This window comes from Halichoeres trimaculatus, unplaced genomic scaffold, assembly GCF_033239565.1.
Source record: "Halichoeres trimaculatus isolate MK-OKI-2021-1 unplaced genomic scaffold, fHalTri1.1 fHalTri1_scaffold_13, whole genome shotgun sequence".
Taxonomy (NCBI): domain Eukaryota; kingdom Metazoa; phylum Chordata; class Actinopteri; order Labriformes; family Labridae; genus Halichoeres; species Halichoeres trimaculatus.
Genome location: NW_027437191.1, coordinates 6,039,198 through 6,059,196, shown reverse-complemented (window position 1 = coordinate 6,059,196; position 19,999 = coordinate 6,039,198). Strand labels below are relative to the sequence as shown.

Genomic DNA, 19,999 nt, shown 5'->3' with positions numbered 1-19,999 from the left:
AACAAAACATGTCTCTTCTGACTGTAGGACGGTGAAAATCCTCTCCAAAACTCAGTACACTTGTAAAGTTCTACTTTTGAGTGACTTTTTATGTGTGTGGTCAGATTTGATTTTCCACTAAATCTTTTACCACATTCAGAGCAAGTGAACGGTTTGTCTTCTGATTGAATGGTAAACGTATGCATGGCCAGATTTTGCTTTCTGTAAAATACTTTCCCACATTCAGAGCAGCTTCAAGGTTTTTCTTTTATATGGATAGACAGATGTGGAGTTATATTTTCTTGTCAGCTAAATCCTTTACCACATTTAGATAGAAGGTTTTTCTCATGTGTCATTAAAGAATTTTTGGTGTTTAAATTTTTCAACACATTCAGAGCAGCTGTGAGGTTTTTCTTTTAAGTGATCGGACATGTGTTCAGTCAGACTGTATTTTTTGTGAAATCCTTTCCCACATTCAGGACAGATGAAAAGTCTTCAGTTTGAGTGATCTAGCATATGTGAATTCAGATCTCCTTTAAGGTTAAAACCTTTCCCACACACACAACAAAAGTAAGGTTTTTCTCATGTGTGAACACACATATGTTTAGTTAGAGTTTTCTTTTTGAGAAATCCTTCTCCACAAACAGAACAGCTGTAAGGTTTTTCTATGAAGTGAATAGACATGTGCCTGTCCAAAACTCTTTTCTGAATAAATCCTTTCCCACACTTTGAGCAGGTGTAAGGTTTATCTTTGGTATGAACAAACATATGTTTTGTAAAACTTCCTTTTGAGGTAAAACCTGCACCACATTTAGAACAGCTGTAAGGGTTTTCTTTGGTGTGACTGAACATATGTGAGGTCAGATATGCTCTACGATTGAATCCTTTCCCACACTTTGAGCAGTTGTAAGGTTGATCTTTGCTGTGGACTAACATGTGTTTTCCCAGATTTTCTTTAAGGCTAAATCTTTTCCCACTTTCAGAGCAGCTGTGAGGTTTTTCTTTAGCGTGAACTAACACATGGATGCCTAACTCTGCTTTATGAGTATATTTTGTTCCATACTTTGAGCAGCTAAAAGGTCCCTTTTCTGTCCGAAAATCCGAAGTACTGTCCTCAGTCTGGAAGAACCAACAGTTTGACCTTGAAGTCTCTGCTCTTTTGTTTGTGTCAGATTTGGGTCTTCTCTGATTGCCTCTGGTCTCCTTCAAGTCATCTGCACCATCTTCAGTCCCTGATCCAGCATCTGAGGAGTCTTCCGTCGCAAATCCAGTGTTAGAAGAGTCCTCAGTCTCCTTTAAGTCATTTGCACCATCTTCAGTCCCTGATTCAAAATCCAAGGAGTCTTCAATCACCGATCGAGTATTTGAAGAGTCTTTGGTCTTCTTTAGGTCATTTGCACCATCTTTATTTCCTGATCCAGCATCTGAGGGGTCTCCCATCACCAATCCAGTATTTGAGGAGTCTCTGGTCTCCTTCAAGTTGCTTGCACCATCTTTATTCCCTGATTCAAAATTTGAGGTGTTCTCAGTCTGGAAGAACCAACAGTTTGACCTTGAAGTCTTTGCTCTTTTATTTGTGTCAGATTTGGGTCTTCTCTGATCGCCTCTGGTCTCCCTCAAGTCATCTGCACTGTCTTCCGTCTCTGATTCAGCATCCGAGGAGTCTTCCGTCACAAATCCAGTGTTAGCGGAGTCCTCGGTCTCCTTTAAGTCATTTGCTTCATCTTCAGTCACTGATCCAATATCCGAGGAGTCTATCATCACCAATGTAGTATTTGAAGAGTCTTTGGTCTTCTTTAAGTCATCTGCACCATCTTTATTCCCTGATCCAGCATCTGAGGAGTCTTCCATCACCAATCCAGTATTTGACGGGTCTTTGGTCTTCTTTAGGTCAATTGCACATTCTTTATTCCCTGATCCAGCATCTAAGGAGTCTTCCATCACCAATCCAGTATTTGAGGAGTCTCTGGTCTCCTTTAAGTGGCCTGCGCCATCTTTATTCTCTGATTCAAAATTTGAGGCGTTCTCAGTCTGGAAAAACCAACAGTTTGACCTTGAAGTCTCTGCTCTTTTGTTTGTGTCAGATTTGGGTCTTCTCTGATCGCCTCTGGTCTCCTTCAAGTCATCTGCACTGTCTTCCGTCTCTGATTCAGCATCCGAGGAGTTTTCTGTCGCAAATCCAGTGTTAGCGGAGTCCTCGGTCTCCATTAAGTCATTTGCTTCATCTTCAGTCCCTGATCCAATATCTGAAGAGTTTTCCATCACCAATCCAGTATTTGAAGAGTCTTTGGTCTTCTTTAGGTCATTTGCACCATCCTCAGCCCCGGATCCAGCATCTGAGGATTTTTCCGTCACCAATCCAGTATTAGAGGAGTCTTTCGTCTCTTTTAAGTCACCTGCACCATCTTCATTCCCTGATTCAATATCCGGGGAGTTCTCAGTCCCTGAATCAGTACTCAAGGAGTTTTGGGTCTGAACCTCAGTCTCTGGTTGTAAATTTCTCTCTGGATCTGAGCTCCTCTCTGGTTCTGGTCTTCCACAGTCCTCTCCACCAGCTGCTGTTTCCATATGGTCAGTTAGTCTCTGATGAAACAGTGAGGACTCAGGTTCCTCTTCATCATTTTCACTCTTCATATGATCTGAAGGAAACAGGACGTTGGTATCAGCCTCCTCCAGTCCTTGAAGCTGCTCTCTGCTCTGACCGATCATCAGTTCCTCCTGTTCCTCTTTAATGAGTGGAGACTCATTATTCTCCTGTTCCTCTTTAATGAGTGGGGACTCATTATTCTCCTGTTCCTCTTTAATGAGTGGGGACTCATTATCCTCCTGTTCCTCTTTAATGAGTGGGGACTCATCATCCTTCTGGTCTGGATAGGGGCTCCTCTCCTGCTGCTCAGGGGGAAGCTCCTCTTTCTTCACCATTTGTAGCTGAACATCTGCAGGACACAGTGAACAAAAAGCAATGAGATATTAGATAATTTTCCTAATGGAAAGCAAATGTGAAGAAAAACACTGCAAACTACTGATCAGTTCAACGAGATTCAATCATGTCAATATTGGCTTCAGTCATTTATAGTGTAAACTCAGTTTACTCTAAGAACAAACATCGGACTTCTCAATCCACCAGAGGAGGAAGAGGAAACTAAATTACAGCAGAACCTCATGGACCTGATATCTAGAGAGCTAAGAGTTGAAATAACTCCTGAAGATTTGGATCTCTATTGTTGAGTCAGCATGGAGCAGGGCAGAGCTCTAAATATCCCTGCATGGTTATCTTGATGTTATGGGGACGACGTGAGGATTACCTCATCACAGAAGAACTAGACAAACCTGAGATCAGATCTCAGCTACACTTACAGCTACTCTGGGTGTGGAAGAGGAAGCAAAAGGTGCAATTCCAGGGAGCCAAAACTAAGACTTTAATGTTTGGTACTGAAAATAAAATTTGTCATTAAGAAAAAAATCCCGGAACTGAAAATGGAAACGTCTGCATTGAAAACATGTGAAAATTATAATCCCATCAAATGAGGTAGTGACATTGATAACATTTAGCTTAAAGTAAAATCACAGACATAGAAAGTTAAATGATTTCATTTTTATAAATTTTGAGTGACAGCGAGAGCGAAAAGTGGTATTTGGCATCCCACTTTCGGCAGAATGGAATATACCACTTTCTACTGGAATATGCCAGTTCTTTATACTGGCATACCAGTTCCATAAGTGGTATACCACTTGTCTTGGACTGGTATGTTCCGTTTTCGACCCCTTGTATTTAGTTTTTATATTCATTGTAATTTCAGTAGTGATGAAAACAAATGTTTTTATGTCGTCTTTTGGAAATGTTTACGTGTATGTAAGAAAAAAAGGTCAACTTTCTTACGGCCAAATCTTTGCCCCAAAAAAGAAAAGATGAGGCAAAGATTTGGCCGTTAGAAAGTTTACTTATATATATTCCATATTCCATTCTGCCCAAAGTGGTATGCCAAATACCACCACTTTTCGCTCTTGGCGCTGCTGGGTAAATTTTTGCTTTCTGATGTTTTTGAGTTAAAATCTTATTATACTGATTTTGATGTCACTGTTTCATCAATGACAGTTTATACTTTCAATTATGTTTTTCTTTTTTTGATTACACTTTTTTTCTTGCCGACGGGTTTGGGGGTAAGAGCTAGAATGGCATGATTTGCATATTATTTGCATAATGCTGGCAAATACAGCACTTGGCTGGACCCCACAGGATTCCCAAGACTCTAGAGCATTAGACATCCACAAATTTGCCTGGAGCTCCAGTACCACTGGCCAGTCTGTCTCCTTCCTGTCAGGAAGTGGAATGGATTACGTCCTACCTTCTGTATCATTTTCTGCATTGGTCTACTCTGAGATGCATAAAAGAAAAAAAATACATTGTTTATTATACATGCAAAGTAGATCACTTTTATCTTTTTTTGGGAATCACCATTTTTATCCGATAAAATATAATAATATAAAGACAGATTTCGTTGCTAGGCGCTGCCCAAGTAGCTGCCTGTTGCAGCAGCTCTCTCTTCTTTGTCCGTTTCTTGTAATTTTTTTGTCTCTTTTTTGTCATCTTTGTATTTGGAGTGGATCATTACTTTGTATGGTTCATTGTTGGTCATGGACACCAAACTTTTTGTGGTTTCAGCCATATTTTTAGGGCTGTCATTTTAACGCGTTAATTAGATTAATTAATTACACCGCAAATTAATGCGTTATAAAAATTAACGCAGATTAATCTGGATCCCTAAACCCGCAGGGCGTTCAAAGACGCACTTATTTTTAAATGTCTGGCATCTACAAATCGTGTGTCCTACTTGGAAAAACAGGTGTTCTCGTCAGATTTTCAAATTTCCGACGGTCCCTGAATGTATCACACGTGACTTCAACAACATGCTTTAAACCGGATGGAGGGAAGTGAGAGTGATTTGTGACTGCCGTCCACATCTAGTTTATTCACACGTCCTTTTTGAAAATCTGCAGAAAATCAACCGTTTGCTCTAGCTCAATTCTGTAAAAAACAGATAATTCTACACTCTTTACTACATTAAACAAGCCCTGATTGGTCGATATTTGTCCTGTATTTAAATCTAAAGAATTCTTTGAAAATTTGCTTCCATCTTCCTGGTGTCATGTTTCAGCTTGGGGCTGCTCTGCACCAATCAGCAACAGTTTGTGTGTTCAGAGCATGTAAAACTGAAAATACTTCACTTTTCTTTGATCCAAGACTTGAATTAAGTGTTTTGTACATAGTTCCTCACAGTTTTTAGCCTTTAGCCCTGGTTCTCCTGACCTCATACTAGTATAGAAGTTCATATTGCAGTGAAAATCGACTCAACATTGAGTAAAAATGTGACAGAAGCAAAAACCGTCCTAAAAATCAAATCAGCTTATCTTAGGTGCAGGACTGTGTAGATTTTGTAAAGATAGAACCATAAAACTTCTTTCATGTGTTCCTTATGCATCAGGGTACCTAAAAATGTGTTGTATACATTCCCACCTTATTTTAAAATGTTTTTAGTGTCTTTTAATGTAATTCTGATGCCCTGGAATTCATTTTTTTTATTTTGGGACCTTAAGCAGATATGAGATTAAAATGCAATTAATTAGATTAATTAATTAATAATCCTGTAATTAATTAGATTAATTTTTTTAATCACCTGACAGCACTAGAAATTAGCTGTTAGCAGCCTGTAGCATTTCAATGCTAACTAGTGTAAGGCTTGATGATTTCACTCAAGGTGAGGAGGAGGAGGTGAGGACGACGTGCTGGTTGTCAGGTGTGAGCTGGGAGGTGACGACGTGGACCTGTGCTTCCATCCATCTTTGTTGGGAATGTGGGATCTATCTCCGGTGGGATGGACGAGCTAGCCGTGCTAGCCCAGCGGCAGAGGGGCTGCCGGAGGGCAGAGTGGCATCGTGCTGTTCACGGGCGTGGCTGACGGAGCTGACATCGGACGCCGACGCCACATTGAAGGAGCTTCGCCAGCTGTGAGCAGACAGGATCCAGGAGACAGAGACTGAACAGACTGCTGGGGAGGCTCAGTCCTGGACCCTGTGGAGGTGGAGGCTGGCTGGGCTGGAGAGTGGTGGACAGGATGTCTTCATCTATTTTTCATATGTGGTTCAGTCCATGTTTTTCCTTTTTTTCTCCGATTTGCTCCTCAGTTTGGAGCGTGTGTAGTAGTTCTGATCATGCGCATATGCAACACGCACGTGGAGAGAGCCGTGTGTGTTATGTAGCCCATATGTAGCCTACATGGCGAGCAGAAAACAGCCAGTTAGAGCAATGTTTCCCAATCCTGGTCCTGGGGACTCCCTGCCCTGCATGTTTTTTATGTTACCGACTCCAACACACCTGATTCAAATGATCAGCTCGTCATCAAGCTCTGCTGGAGCCTGATAACGAGCCGTTCATTTGAATCAGGTGTGCTGGAGTGGGGTAACATCTAAAACATGCAGGGCAGGGAGTCCTCCAGGACCAGGGTTGGGAAACAGTGAGTTAGAGGATGACATGAATCTGGAAGAAGCTGAGAGGTGAAGGACCCCAATGCAGATGGAACAGAAAGATTTTATTATCTAAACTCAAAATCCAAAAACTTAAAACCAAAAATCAAAAAACTCTCCAAAACTTACTATAGAAACTAAGAGGCACGAGGATGAGACATGAGAGACCAGGGACACATGAAGGGCAACAGCAGATACACAGAGACAGATAGGGATGGGTACCTTTCACATTTAAGACAATATGGTATCAATGCTCGGTACCTGACAATTGGTACAGGTACCAATTTTCATTTCTTTTTTAGTGATTATGTGTTAAAAAACATAATTTTTCATTATAAAATCTCTAATTTCTTAATTTTATCATATTTTTTCTTCAATATAAAACCTTGCAATGCTGTGTTCATGTTCAGTAGGGATGGGGACTGAACTCGGTACTTTTATAGGTACCGAATTCTGTAAAAACTACTGGGTACCAATTCACTTAAAACTAAAAGGTACCATGTGTAGGTACCTAGATGCATCCTTGTGACTGTGAAGGAGTGAAAGTGCAGGCGATTGTCCATGCTGGACATGATCACAGCATTGCAAGGTTATATATTAAAGGATAAATTTGTTGAATTGAAATTTTTTAATAATTTTTTTATCAAACAAATTGATATATTTGACCACATAAACACAAAAAAGTACAGAAAAGTGGTACTGTTGAGTACCTTCACCAATCGCCAGGTACTGGGCATGGGTATTGTATCATTCCGACTGTGAAAGGTACGCATCCCTAATGTTCAGCATGAAAAATCACCTACTCTTCCACTCCCTCACAGTCACAAAGATGCATTCAGGTGTTTCATTTGATTTTACATGAATCGGTACCCAGTACTTTTGACAGAATTTGGTCAGTTCCTATAAAAGAACATAACTCTGCACCCATCCCTAACGACAGGTTACAATGAACCGACAACAGAACAGAAACACAGAGACTGTATGAGACAGTTAACCACAGGTAAAACACACGAAGCGGGGAACACAAGGAAAACTAAACCAAACACAGGGAGCAACAAAGTGGCCAGAACACCCGAGGAAAATGCAAAAAGAATAACTGAGGTTATCACAGGGAACACAAGACAAAAATCTTTAAAAAAAAAAAAAAAAACAATTGCAAAGTGACATCAGAAGACTAAAACAAGGAAAACTTAAACCCTGAAATCAACAAAAGCAAACTCACAACACAGTCATCACAGAAGATGTGCCAACAGCACTTCTGCTGTTTGGAAGCACTTTAGATTTAGTTTGAGCTCTGAGGGCGGAGGTTAGAAAGAGGAGCTAATTATTCTATTTGACTACAAGTGGGTGAACACTGTGGTTCTATACAGTCTGTCAACAAAAAAATAATAAAGTAAACTAGTATTAATAAAATGAATAAATAAAAGCATCACGTTTAAACTGTAAGTTTATGGTTTACTTGTATTTTAAAAGCTTGCCATACAAAATGTATGTGACATTAGTGACGTAAGCCTGATAGCTGAGGGCGGCGAGTCGTCGGAAGTGACTTACAGAAAGTGCTCCGCAGACCACACCGTGTCAGTAAAGTTTAGCCTTTGTGGTCTACAAGGGTTTCAGCTCATGATCACCACACACATGTTCAGAAACCAACCTGCTCTGTGCAGCCTTATCTCAGGTATTAAAATCACATCCAGTAGTTGTCTTTGGCGCTGGAGCTCCTCTCCGTATGCAGACCATGATTCAGACGGTGTTCGTCGTTGGTCCATGTCTCTGCTGATCGCAGCGAGCAGCCGCCGCTCGAACAAATCTTTAAGATCCTTGAACCTGGACATCTCCTCACATCCAAGAGCAAAACAAAAGAAAACAAAAGTTGGACAGGGTTGTTTTCGTTTTGAAGAAATTTTCAAGTTAGCTGATTTCAAAGTGCTTCCACTCTCGTCTGCTGCACCGGAAGTACTACTATTGTATCTTCTTCTTTGAATGGAATTCCGGCAGACTGTACACTAGCAAGCGTAATGCCGCCCCCCATAGGTTAGACTACTTCTTCTTCTTCCTTGTTAGTTTCCGGCAGTGTAGACTCGGCAAAGGCGTGTTACTGCCCCCCACAGGTCTTTTAGCGCTGGCTCATCAGCGCTTCAAATTCTTCCATACAGTCCGGTTGAGTGAAGAAAGTTAATGAGGGCTTCTGCCGACTCATGATGTTTCCAGCTGAGGGGTGACTTCAACGATGTGTCTTTAATCCCAGATGCTTCTCTCTGAGTCATAGTTGCTGCATGCTGTTAGAGCATGAGTTACAGTTTCTACCTCTCCACAGGTGCATGTGCCATCAGGATGTTTACCAATCACTGCCAGCCCATGATTTACAGTACAGTGCCCCAGCCTCAGTCTTGTGATCACCACAGTGTCCCTCCTACCCATTTTAAATCCCTGGGTGACTTTATTGAAAAGTAGAACCTGCCCTTTCTCCCCTGCTCCCACTCTTTTTGCAATGATCTTGCAATTTCTTGTTGGATTAAACTCTTATACTCCGCCTTTCCAAACTGCACTTGTACAGCCACTTCCTTCCTGTTTAGTGCCCTTTTTGCTGCACTGTCAGCCTCCTCATTCCCCAGAACTCCAACATGAGCTGGCACCCAGACAAATCCAACAGTGCTTCCCAGTTTCTCTATTTGGTGAAGTGTTATCATTATTTCTATAATCAAATCAGTTCTAGACCCACTCCTCCCAGCCTTTAGTGCCATTGGCGCTACCCAAGTAGCTGCCTATTGCAGCAGCTCTCTCGTCTTTGTACGTTTCTTGTAATTTTTTTGTCTCTTTTTACTCATCTTGGTATTTGGAGTGGATCATCACTTTGTATGGTTCATTGTCGGTCACGGACACCAAACTTTTTGTGGCTTCGGCGATATTTTTTACTACTTTTCTCCTGTATTTGTCTGGAGATCCTACATGTAACCATGGCTGCATTGTTTACATGCAAAATTAGCTGTTAGCAGCCTGTAGCATGTCAATGCTAACTAGTGTAAGGCTTGATGATTTCCCCTCGAACTGAGGAGGAGGAGGTGAGGACGACGTGCTGTTTCTCCGATGTGAGCTGGGAGGTGACGACGTGGACCTGTCCTTCCATCCATCGTTGTTGGGAATGTGGAATCTAGCCCCAGGGGATGGACGAGCTAGATGTGCTAACCCAGCGGCATCGTGCTGTTCACGGACGTGGCTGACGGAGCTGACATTGGACGCCGGCGCCACATTGGAGGAGCTTCGCCTGCTGTGAGCAGACAGGATCCAGGAGACAGAGACTGAACAGACTGGGGAGGCTCAGTCCTGGACCCTGTGGAGGTGGAGACTGGCTGGGCTGGAGAGTGGTGGACGAGTGGTGGACGGGATGTCGTCATCTAATTTCTTATGGACTTTTTTTGCACTTTCTATACTCTTTCTTACTTTTGTTTTCTTAAATGCTGCGGTGACTCCTGAATTTCCCCTCGGGGATAAATAAAGTATTTTCTATTCTATTGTATTCTATTCTATTAGTGCTGCTGCTGAGTCTGAGCACAAAACTACATGTTCTGGACCCACCTCCTCCACCCACCTGAGTGCCCAAAGTATTGCCACAAGCTCTGTAGTGAAGACTGATGTCCAATCTGAAACCCGCTTCCCAAGTTGTATTTGTAAATATGGAATGCTCACTCCTATTGCTGCCCTTCCATTGATTTGATGTTTAGAGCCATCTGTACAGATCTGTATGTATCCTGCCCATTTTTCTTTCAGATGTTTACTTGTTAAAGCCACTATGTTGCCTGCATCCTTATTTCTTATCTTGTCTAAAATAGAGAGGTCTACATCTGGCTCAGGGAGGAGCCAAGGAGGAACAGGCGGCCAGCACACCACAGGTCCAAAGGACAGATCCAGTAGTCCCACCTCTGCTGCTCTGCTTCTCATAGAATGCATTAAATTTCCCTTCCTCCCTTTAACATTGCTCCTCTGCAGCTCCCAGTGGTCTCCCAGTAGACTTGTGGCAGGAATTTGGTTCCCCCAACTAAGCAATTTAGCCCAGTAGTTCAAAGCAAACATGTTCCTTCTTATGTCTAATGGGGTTTCCTCCATCTCCACCAAAAGAGCTTGAATAAAAAGAAAGGTTTTTAGGCCCTTCTTAAAAGAGTCTGTTGTTTGTGGAGCCCTCAGGTGTTCAGGGAGGGCATTCCACAAGCAAGGAGCGGCTGAGCTAAAGGCCCAATCACCCATTGTACAAAGTTTAGTCCTGGGGGGCAGAAGGAGGTAGTAAATATCTGTTATTGGCCTCCTTGATGACAAATAATCAGGATTGGTATTGACCCGGAGAAATTCATATCGGTCTATCTGTATTCTGACCGCTCAAAACTGAGGCAACTGAACTGTTTATACTTTATAATTGAACCTGTTGAGACTGATGAAGCCTAATGGATGAGAAGAGAAACGTCTTCACAAACTCTGAACAGTCCCGTTGCCTGGTTTTAAGTGTTCAGAATAACTGACCTGGATGAGCGAGGATTTACATGGACCCAGCAAGTGGAGTTTGCTACATCACAAAAGACATGCTGGCCTTTAACACAACTTTTTATTCAAGTGCAATTTTGATTATGATTTTTGATTTTGACTCCATGACTATATTAGTGAAAAATTTGGTCTCAAAATAAAATTGGCCTTAGAATAGTTTATCATCAATAATATGTGGGACAATAAATCGCCCAGCAAAATTTGGTATTGGCCGATGCCTAACACACACTTTATAACTGAACACAAAGAGAATCTGCTTCATTCAGAACAGCTGAGGTTTCCCTGAAAATGTGTAAAGCTCCATTGTCAGTTAAAGGAAAAATCTAACACCACACCCACATTTTAAACAGCAGAAAGGTTTATTATTTTTCCCAAGTCAACAAATGTGTCTGGCCAAATCTGTTCCAAGGTCAGTTAGTCTCTGATGAAGCAGTAAGGACTGAGGTTTCTCTTCATCATTTTCACTCTTCATATGGACTGAAGGAAACAGGACCTTGATATCAGCCTCCTCCAGACCTTGAAGCTGCTCTCTGCCCTGACTGATCCACAGTTCCTCCTGTTCCTCTTTAATGAGTGGGGACTCATTATCCTCGTTGTGGACATCAGGTTCTTCTATAAGTGTTTACTTAACATACATACATTCAGAGATGATTTGAGGGAAAACATTGTTCCCACATTAAGAGCAGCTTAAAGGTTTTTCTCTGGCATGGACTAACATATGAGAAGTCAGATTAACTTTCCAGGTAAATCTTTTCCCACATTTAGAGCAGCTGAAGGGTTTCTCATTTGAGTGACTTTTCATATGTCTGGTCAGATTTCCTTTACAGCTGAATGTTTTACCACATACAGAACAGACGAACAGTGCTTCGATCTTTTTTTTGTGAGCGGCCATGTGTCTTGAAAGATATCTTTGATGCTTAAATCTTTCTCTACATTCAGGGCAGCTGTGAGGTTTTTCATTTGAGTGAACAGACATATGTTCAGTTAGAATGCCTTTTTGGCGAAATCCTCTCCCACATTCAGGACAGATGAAAGGTCTTTTGTCTGAGTGACCTAACATATGTTTATTCAGATTACTTCTACGGTTAAATCCTTTACCACATTCGGGACAGATAAAAGGTTTTTCTCCTGTGTGTATACACATATGCACAGTCAGACAACTTTTTTTGTAAAATCCTGCCTCACAAACATGACAACTGTAAGGTTTTCCTCTTGTGTGAGTAATCATATGTGCAGTCAGATTTCCTTTACGATTAAATCCTTTCCCACACTCTGAGCACTTGTGAGGTTTTTCTTTGGTGTGCACAAACAAGTGTTTACTCAGATTTCCTTTAAGTTTGAATGTCTTCCCACATTTAGAACAGCTGTATGGTTTTTCTTCAGTGTGCACTATCATATGGTTGATTAAATGTGATTTAAAAGTAAATCCTTTCCCACACTTCGAGCAGTTGTAAGGTTTATCTTTGCTGTGGAATAACATGTGTTTCCTTAGATTTTCTTTAAGACTAAATCTTTTCCCACATTCGGAACAGCTGTAAGGTTTTTCTTTGGTGTGAACTAACACATGGATGCCTAATTCTGCTTTATGATTAAATTTTTTTCCACACTCTGAGCAGCTAAAAGGTCCTTTTTCTGTCAGAAAATCCAAAGGACTTTCCTCAGCTTGAAAAAGACGGCTGTGTGACTTTTTAGTCTCGAATGTTTTGTTTGTGGCAGATTTTAGTATTTTAAGACAGTCTCTGGGCTCCTTCAAGTCATCTGCACCAGCTTTAGTCCCAAATCCAGTATCTGAGGAGTCTTCTGTCTCTGATCCAGTTTCTGAGGAGTCTTCAGTCTCTGATTCAGAATCTGAGGAGGCTTCGATCTTAACCTCAATCTCTAGTTGTAAATTTCTTTCTGGAACTGAGCTCCTCTCTGGTTCTGGTCTTCCACAGTCCTCTCCACCAGCTGCTGTTTCCATATGGTCAGTTAGTCTCTGATGAAGCAGCAAGGACTGAGGTTCCTCTTCATCATTTTCACTCTTCATATGGACTGAAGGAAACAGGACCTTGGTATCAGCCTCCTCCAGTTCTTGAAGCTGCTCTCTGCTCTGACTGATCCACAGTTCCTCCTGTTCCTCTTTAAGGAGTGGGGACTCATTATCCTCCTGGTCTGGATAGGGGCTCCTCTCCTGCTGCTCAGGGGGAAGCTCCTCTTTCTTCGCCATTAGTAGCTGAACATCTGCAGGACACAGTGAACAAATATTAAAGAGATATCAGTTCATCATCCCGATGGAAAAGCAAATAGGAAAGAAGAAAACTCAGGATCTTAATTTTAGCACTGCTGCTGAACTGTTATGACAATCTCATATACTGGACAAATGATTACAGGAGCCTCCTGCTTGTTAAGACACTGATCTGAAAGAAGGACATGGCCTGCATGTCCTACTGTGGGATAAGACTGGTAATGTTTTGGGTAAATGGCAAAAAATGAGTGTGGAGAATTTCTGAAGCTAATCTTTATTTAAACTTTGAAATATTTAAATGGTTACTAGCAAAAGGATTCTTCAGAATGTAAACACGTTCTTTTCAATTGAAAACTTTCATACCCCGTTGAATTGGAATGCAGCAAAAAACAAAAAAAGTGTATCAGAGGTAACACTTCAACTCAAGTAGACGAGAGCGCATGCAAAAAAAAAAAAAAACCCATGGAGCTGGATGCCTGGATCGGCACCATGGATTGGCACATTCCCACTGATACTGATCCAGCTTTGAGGGGCACAAAACACCAACTAATATCAGTGCATCCCTCGTGATGATGTATAAAGGTTATTCATTTCCTGTGTCTTATGTATGTCCTGTTACTGATCAATTTCTTACACCTGTGGGCATACTCTGCTTTGAATCTTACACGAGAAATAACAAAATTAGCAACGTATTTCTAAGTGATTGGATTTCTGTTCTATACATGATTTTTCTGTGGAATAGGGATGGGAACGGAATTAGGTACTTTAATAGGTATTGACCAAATTCTGTCTGTGGTATGGAATACTGATCCATGTAATCCAAAAGGTACCATGTTTCGGTACCTAAACACATTCTGGTGACTGTGAGGGAGTGGAAGAGTAGGCGATTTTCCATGGTGGACATGAACACAGCATTACAAGGTCAGATATTAAAGAATGAATTAGTTAAATTGAAAAACTTTGAGATTTTATTATGAAACAAATTGATAATTATTACCACATAAACACGCAAAAGTACCAAAAATTGGTACCACTGAGTACTAACATTGATCCGGAGATACCCAGCATTGGAACCGTATCAGTTCAAATTTGAAAAGGGACCCATTCCTACAGTGGAATAATATGATTAAAGATATTCTCTGGGACAGACTTGCCACTCCCAAATCAGTATCTTCTTGTCAAGAAAGTTAAAGAAGTGTCTTTTAAATTAATTCACTACTGCTTCCCTGTTAAAATATGGTTGGTATGTTTGGTAAGGTTTAGGAAGAACATTGATGTATTTTCCACTTTCTGCGATGCACATCCAGAGGCTGTTTTTTTCACATATTTTGGACTTATGAACACAGTTATTGGCACAACATCTGTTGCTTTGTGTTGGACTATATTTATAATGACTTTGAGCTCTGTTTAAAGAATTCCTTATTTGGCTTTACAGTATTTGAGTATTTGAGATCACATTATCTTGCTAGCAAAGTGTTATATCCATTAGTGCACAAGGTTTAAAAACCAAACACTCTTTCTGTGCCTTTAAAAAAGGAGTCAGAACTCTATATTTGGATATTAGCAAACCCCCTGTAACAAAAAAAAGCTGCTAAAACTTTATCCTTATGCTCCAAATTTAAAATGTTTTTGTAAATTTCTGTTAATTATTTGTCTCCACCATCTATTAACAATTATTACTCTAGTTATTCTAAACGTTTTAACTGCCTACCCTAATTATCCTTCGTCTAATATTGTTAAATTTTTGTTTTCAAACCCCTGGCACCCAGTCTGTATGTCTGTTTTGTAACTGCTTGCTCTTTTGGGGATGTTCTTCGTGTTATTCAAATAAAGCGTAGAGGGTAAAAAAAAAAAAAAATCAGTTCGGCGGGCTGCGAAGGTCGCGTGCTCTCCTGGATGGGGACACAGCTTCTGCCTCGCGCTGGCAGCAAGATTCTCTACTCCGCAGATACTAGCTGACCACTGGCTTCAAAAACGTACAATACTAAAAGGAAGAGCCACGCTAACCATTCATTTAACGACCTATGATCTCACATACTCATGTTCAGACACCAACCTGCTCTGTGCAGCTTTATCTCAGGTATTAAAATCACATCCAGTAGTTCACTTTGGCGCTGGAGCTCCTCTTCGTATCCAGACGGTATTCTTTGTTCATTCAGGTCTCTGCTAACCGCAGCGAGCAGCCGCCGCTCGAACAAATCTTTGAGATCCTTGAATCTGTACATCTCCTCACATTTGAGACCCGAAGAAGAAACAAAATACTTAACGCTGGGGTCTTTCACAGAAGAAATGTTTTAATCCACTGACTGGAGTGAATCTGAAAGTGGTTCCAGCTGCACCGGAAGTACTTCTCTTACCTTCTTCTTCGAATGGAATTCCGGCAGGCTCCTTCTCATCTTCTATGGTGTTAAATGGCAGCTGACATCCATGGCGTTGCATTGCTGCCATCTTCAGCTACTCATCCGCTCTTTCTGTTCGTTTATATTCCATTAAAAAGTCCAGTCACAGTAAAAAGGGTCATCAGCTCCTCCCTTCCTTGCACACCTTCTGCACACTTAATAATATTTTTAACACTTTTTTCCTCCTCTTGCTATTCTCTTCAACTTTTTCATCATAATTTTTCTTTCTTGTCTGTATTTTACAAGTCAGAAGGACATGCTCTTTTGTTTCCAGCTCTTGGCATTGCTCACACAATCCTGTTGGATGCTTCACTCTGAAGTGCTAATCTTGCTGAACTCAATAATTCTGGCCTATAACGGGCTTGTTTTCCTTGTCTCTTGCTTCCAAACAGGCTGGATGAAAAGAGGGTTCACTCTCATCGCTCTCAGCACCTGGATGCATTTGTTCCATAGTGGAATAAACAGTGAACCCTCTGGTCATTCACCCAGAATCTTTGTCTTCATCGACAGAGTCATTAAAAACTGAACAGCACAATACGATGTGTGCGCTCACAGAGCGTCTATTCTAAACGCTCAAAACCGAGTCAACTGAAGTGTTTATACTTTATAGTTGAACCTGATGAGACTGATGAAGCCTCATGGATGAGAAGAGAAACGTCTTCACAAACTCTGATCAGTCCCGTTGCCCGGTTTTAAGTGTTCAGAATAACTCTGACCTGGATGAGCGAGGATTTACATGGACCCAGCAAGTGGAGTTTGCTACATCACAAAAGACATGCTGGCCTTTAACACAACTTTTTATTCAAGTACAATTTTTAACTGAGAGCCCATTTTTTTAATTGTTGGATTTTTAAAAGTTAAATACATCCATTCCAATTACAATAGTAATAAATACTTGCGAGAAATAAAATTATATTGAATTTGAAAGGGTGTATTGCATTCAACGCAAAAATAAGCTATTATGATACATAATAACAATATAAGTAAAAAAAAATGGTTTTAAAAAAAATGATGTTAATATAGTTTACCATCAACAACATGAGGGAGAATAAATCGCCCAGCAAAATTTGGTATTGGCCAATGCCTAACACACTCTTTATAACTGAACACAAAGAGAATCTGCTTCATTCAGAACAGCTGAGGTTTCCCCCTCAATGTGTGAAGCTCCAAAGTCAGTTAAAGGAAAAATCTAACACCACGCTCAGAGCAGCTGAGTTGTGTCCCTCATCCATGAACAAACATGTGCTGCAAGACTTTCTATGCAGTAAAAACCATTCTCACATTTTAAACAGCAGAAATCCCCCTAAGTCAACAAAAGTGTCTGGCCAAATCTGTTCCAAGGTCAGTGAGTCTCTGATGAAGCAGTGAGGACTGAGGTTCCTCTTCATCGTTTTCACTCTTCATATGAACTGAAGGAAACAGGACCTTGGTATCAGCCTCCTCCAGTCCTTGAAGCTGCTCTCTGCTCTGACCAATCCACAGTTCCTCCTGCTCCTCTTTAATGAGTGGGGACTCATTATCCTCCTGTTCCTCTTTGATGAGTGGAGACTCATTATCCTCATTATGGACATCAGGTTCTTCTTTTAAGTGATAACCTAACATGTCTGAGTGACTTTTCATAAGTGTAGTCAGATTTCTTTCATCACATTCATCACAGCGACAAGGTTTCAAAACTGGGTGAATCAATCCATGTTTCTTCAGATCTTCTTTGCAGCTAAATCTTATACCACATAAACCACAGAGGAATGGTTTTTCTCGTTTTTTTTCGTGAGCGATCATGTGTTGTGAAAGACTGTCTTGTTGCTTGTATCTGTTACCACATTCAGGGCAGCAGTAATGTTTTTTTTTCTTTTTTAAGTGAGCGGTCCTATGTAAAAACAGACCTGATTTTGTGAGAAATCCACGCCCACATTTACGACAGTGGAAAGGTAGTTTGCCTGAGTGAATACCTCTATGGGTATTCAGAGCAGTTCTAAAGGTAAATCCTCTACCACATTCAGGACAGATGTAAGGTTTTTTTCCTGTGTGAACACTGAAATGTTCAGCCAGGAAACGTATTCTGTAAAATCCTGCCCCACAATAAAAACAGATGTAAGGTTTTTCTTTGGTGTGAAGAAGTATGTGTTTAGTCAGATTACCTTTAAGGGTAAATGTTTTACCACATTCAGAACATGGTTTTTGAGTCTGAGCCTCAATCTCTGGTTTTACATTTAGCTCTGGATCTGAGCTCTTTGCTGGTTTTGGTCTTCCACAGTCCTCTCCACCAGCTGCTGTTTCCATATGGTCAGTTAGTCTCTGATGAAGCAGCAAGGACTGAGGTTTCTCTCCATCATTTTCACTCTTCATATGAACTGAAAGAAACAGGACCTTGGTATCAGCCTCCTCCAGTTCTTGAAGCTGCTCTCTGCCCTGACCGATCCACAGTTCCTCCTGTTCCTCTTTGATGAGTGGGGACTCATTATCCTCCTGTTCCTTTTTGATGAGTGGGGACTCATTATCCTCCTGTTCCTCTTTAATGAGTGGGGACTCATTATCCTCCTGGTCTGGATAGGGGCTCCTCTCCTGCTGCTCAGGGGGAAGCTCCTCTTTCTTCACCATTAGTAGCTGAACATCTGCAGGACACAGTGAACAAATATTAATGAGATATCAGATCATTTTCCTGATGGAAAAAGCAAATCTGAAAGAAAAAACTCAGGATCTTTATTTTAGCACTGCTGCTGAACTGTAATGACAATCTCATATACTGGACAAATGATTACAGGAGCCTCCTGCTTGTTGAGACACTGATCTCAAGGAAAAACTGAACAGTGTTTTCCCTAATATTATACAGGGGAGGCGCCGCGCAATTGCAAATTACAGTCTCTTTGATCTCACATACACATGTTCAGAAACCAACCTGCTCCGTACAGATTTATCTCAGGGATTAAAATCACATCCAGTAGTTCACTTTGGCGCTGGAGCTCCTCTCTGTACCCAGTCGCTGGCCATTGTTCGTCCAGGTCTCTGACAGCCGCAGCGAGCAGCCGCCGCTCGAACAAATCTTCGAGATCCTTGAATCCGGACATCTCCGTATATCCAAGGGACAAAGAAACGCTGAGTTCTTTCAGGGGAAAATTTCAAATTAACTGACTGAGGCAAATCCCAAACCGTTTCCACTTTCGTCTGCTGCACCAGAAGTACTTCGGTTTTTACTTCTTCTTCGAATGGAATTCCGGCAGACTGTACACTAGGAAGCGTAATGCCGCCCTCCACAGGTTCGACTGATCCATTCATTTTAGATTTTATAATACATCATTCATCGTCTTATATCCCTATATCTGATGCACTCAAATATTACAGGCTGAGGTGTCTCTTCACTGACACAGACGTTTAGATTCGTGTCTGTTATTTTAAAATTGCTGGCCAGACCACAATAATGAAACCAGCATTTGAAGTCAATGTATGAAAATATGAAGAGATTATTGTTTTTTTTTATTAAGAGATATGTATAAGTAAGAGGAGTGATGTTCTTTGGGTGTTTGTGCCAAGGTTGTTGCATTGAGATTTTTTTTTTTTTTTTAAATGGAATGTGAATTGTATTTGCCGATGTTCGTCTGACTGTTTGTTTGTTTTCTATCTCCATCGAGAGTTTGTAATTTGCATTTTGTCAATAAAAAAATAAAATAAAATAAAAAAATAAAAAAAAGTTTGTCTAACCACCTTAAAAAAAAAAAAAAAAAAAAAAGGTGGCAGGCAGCTTGGTAATGATGAGGGAAGGAGATGGGGATGAAAGGCGTGTTGGGTAAATTAGTCTGAGCTCAGTCAGAGGAAGGAAAATGTGACACGGGGCTTTTGGGGGTATAACTGTACAACAAAGGGCTATAAAAGGCCCAGAAAGCCCCACTTTTCAGCTTTTTTCCCCCTTTTCCTCCCCCCCAAGACTTGGGTTACACTAGAGGTCTCTCCTCTATCAGCATAACTGAGTCTTTCTTAAATTGTACCAAGATTGAGCAAGAGCACCCTTTTTTTAAAAATATTTGTTTATTTTGACATACACAACACAGCACACAACACAACACACAACATATGTACATATATACATTACTATTTACAATACACATAACGCGGCAGAGAGACAAACCCAGCACAGGGGTATCAAACTAGAAGTTCATGAATCATACACGTAATTTAAGGCTTCACATATCTGCAATGTTTTAATTGCCTTTTGATTCTTAAGTCCTGTCAGAGTCCCAAAGTAACAATCAATTTCCAGTTTAAGTTAGAAAGCGTGGGATTTTTTCAGCCCATCTGGATTTATGTATGTGGTATTTCCCAAGTAGTATAATAAGGTTTAAAAGAAAAGTCT

The 19,999-nt window shown here is 40.8% G+C and overlaps 3 protein-coding genes across 3 annotated transcripts; all 3 read right to left on the bottom strand.

Annotated features, from left to right (window-relative positions):
• Window positions 1-210: 210 nt before the first annotated feature.
• Window positions 211-8,469, bottom strand: LOC141802452 (uncharacterized). Its single transcript, XM_074686014.1, has 2 exons — window positions 8,153-8,469; window positions 211-2,915 (listed from the first exon to the last, which is right to left on the bottom strand). The coding sequence occupies exons 1-2, from the start codon at window positions 8,331-8,333 to the stop codon at window positions 562-564; spliced, it is 2,535 nt and encodes an 844-aa protein (XP_074542115.1). The 5' UTR covers window positions 8,334-8,469; the 3' UTR covers window positions 211-561.
• A 2,937-nt stretch (window positions 8,470-11,406) lies between these two features.
• Window positions 11,407-15,691, bottom strand: LOC141802301 (uncharacterized). The gene is made up of 2 exons (XM_074685837.1): window positions 15,312-15,691; window positions 11,407-13,251 (listed from the first exon to the last, which is right to left on the bottom strand). Exons 1-2 carry the CDS (start codon window positions 15,478-15,480, stop codon window positions 11,708-11,710), a joined length of 1,713 nt encoding a protein of 570 aa, XP_074541938.1. The 5' UTR covers window positions 15,481-15,691; the 3' UTR covers window positions 11,407-11,707.
• Window positions 15,692-16,440: 749 nt separating this feature from the next.
• LOC141802302 (uncharacterized) lies at window positions 16,441-18,862 on the bottom strand. Its single transcript, XM_074685839.1, has 2 exons — window positions 18,551-18,862; window positions 16,441-18,266 (listed from the first exon to the last, which is right to left on the bottom strand). The coding sequence occupies exons 1-2, from the start codon at window positions 18,717-18,719 to the stop codon at window positions 16,963-16,965; spliced, it is 1,473 nt and encodes a 490-aa protein (XP_074541940.1). The 5' UTR covers window positions 18,720-18,862; the 3' UTR covers window positions 16,441-16,962.
• Between the last annotated feature and the right edge of the window lie 1,137 nt (window positions 18,863-19,999).

Excerpts from the sequence above, each read along its gene's own strand:
- LOC141802302 (XM_074685839.1), bottom strand. The coding sequence starts at position 18,719 with ATGTCCGGATTCAAGGATCTCGAAGATTTGTTCGAGCGGCGGCTGCTC. Across the intron at positions 18,267-18,550 it reads GATAAATCTGTACGGAGCAG|ATGTTCAGCTACTAATGGTG; the intron begins GTTGGTTTCTGA and ends TGTGTCCTGCAG.
- LOC141802452 (XM_074686014.1), bottom strand. The coding sequence starts at position 8,333 with ATGTCCAGGTTCAAGGATCTTAAAGATTTGTTCGAGCGGCGGCTGCTC. Across the intron at positions 2,916-8,152 it reads GATAAGGCTGCACAGAGCAG|ATGTTCAGCTACAAATGGTG; the intron begins GTTGGTTTCTGA and ends TGTGTCCTGCAG.
- LOC141802301 (XM_074685837.1), bottom strand. The coding sequence starts at position 15,480 with ATGTACAGATTCAAGGATCTCAAAGATTTGTTCGAGCGGCGGCTGCTC. Across the intron at positions 13,252-15,311 it reads GATAAAGCTGCACAGAGCAG|ATGTTCAGCTACTAATGGCG; the intron begins GTTGGTGTCTGA and ends TGTGTCCTGCAG.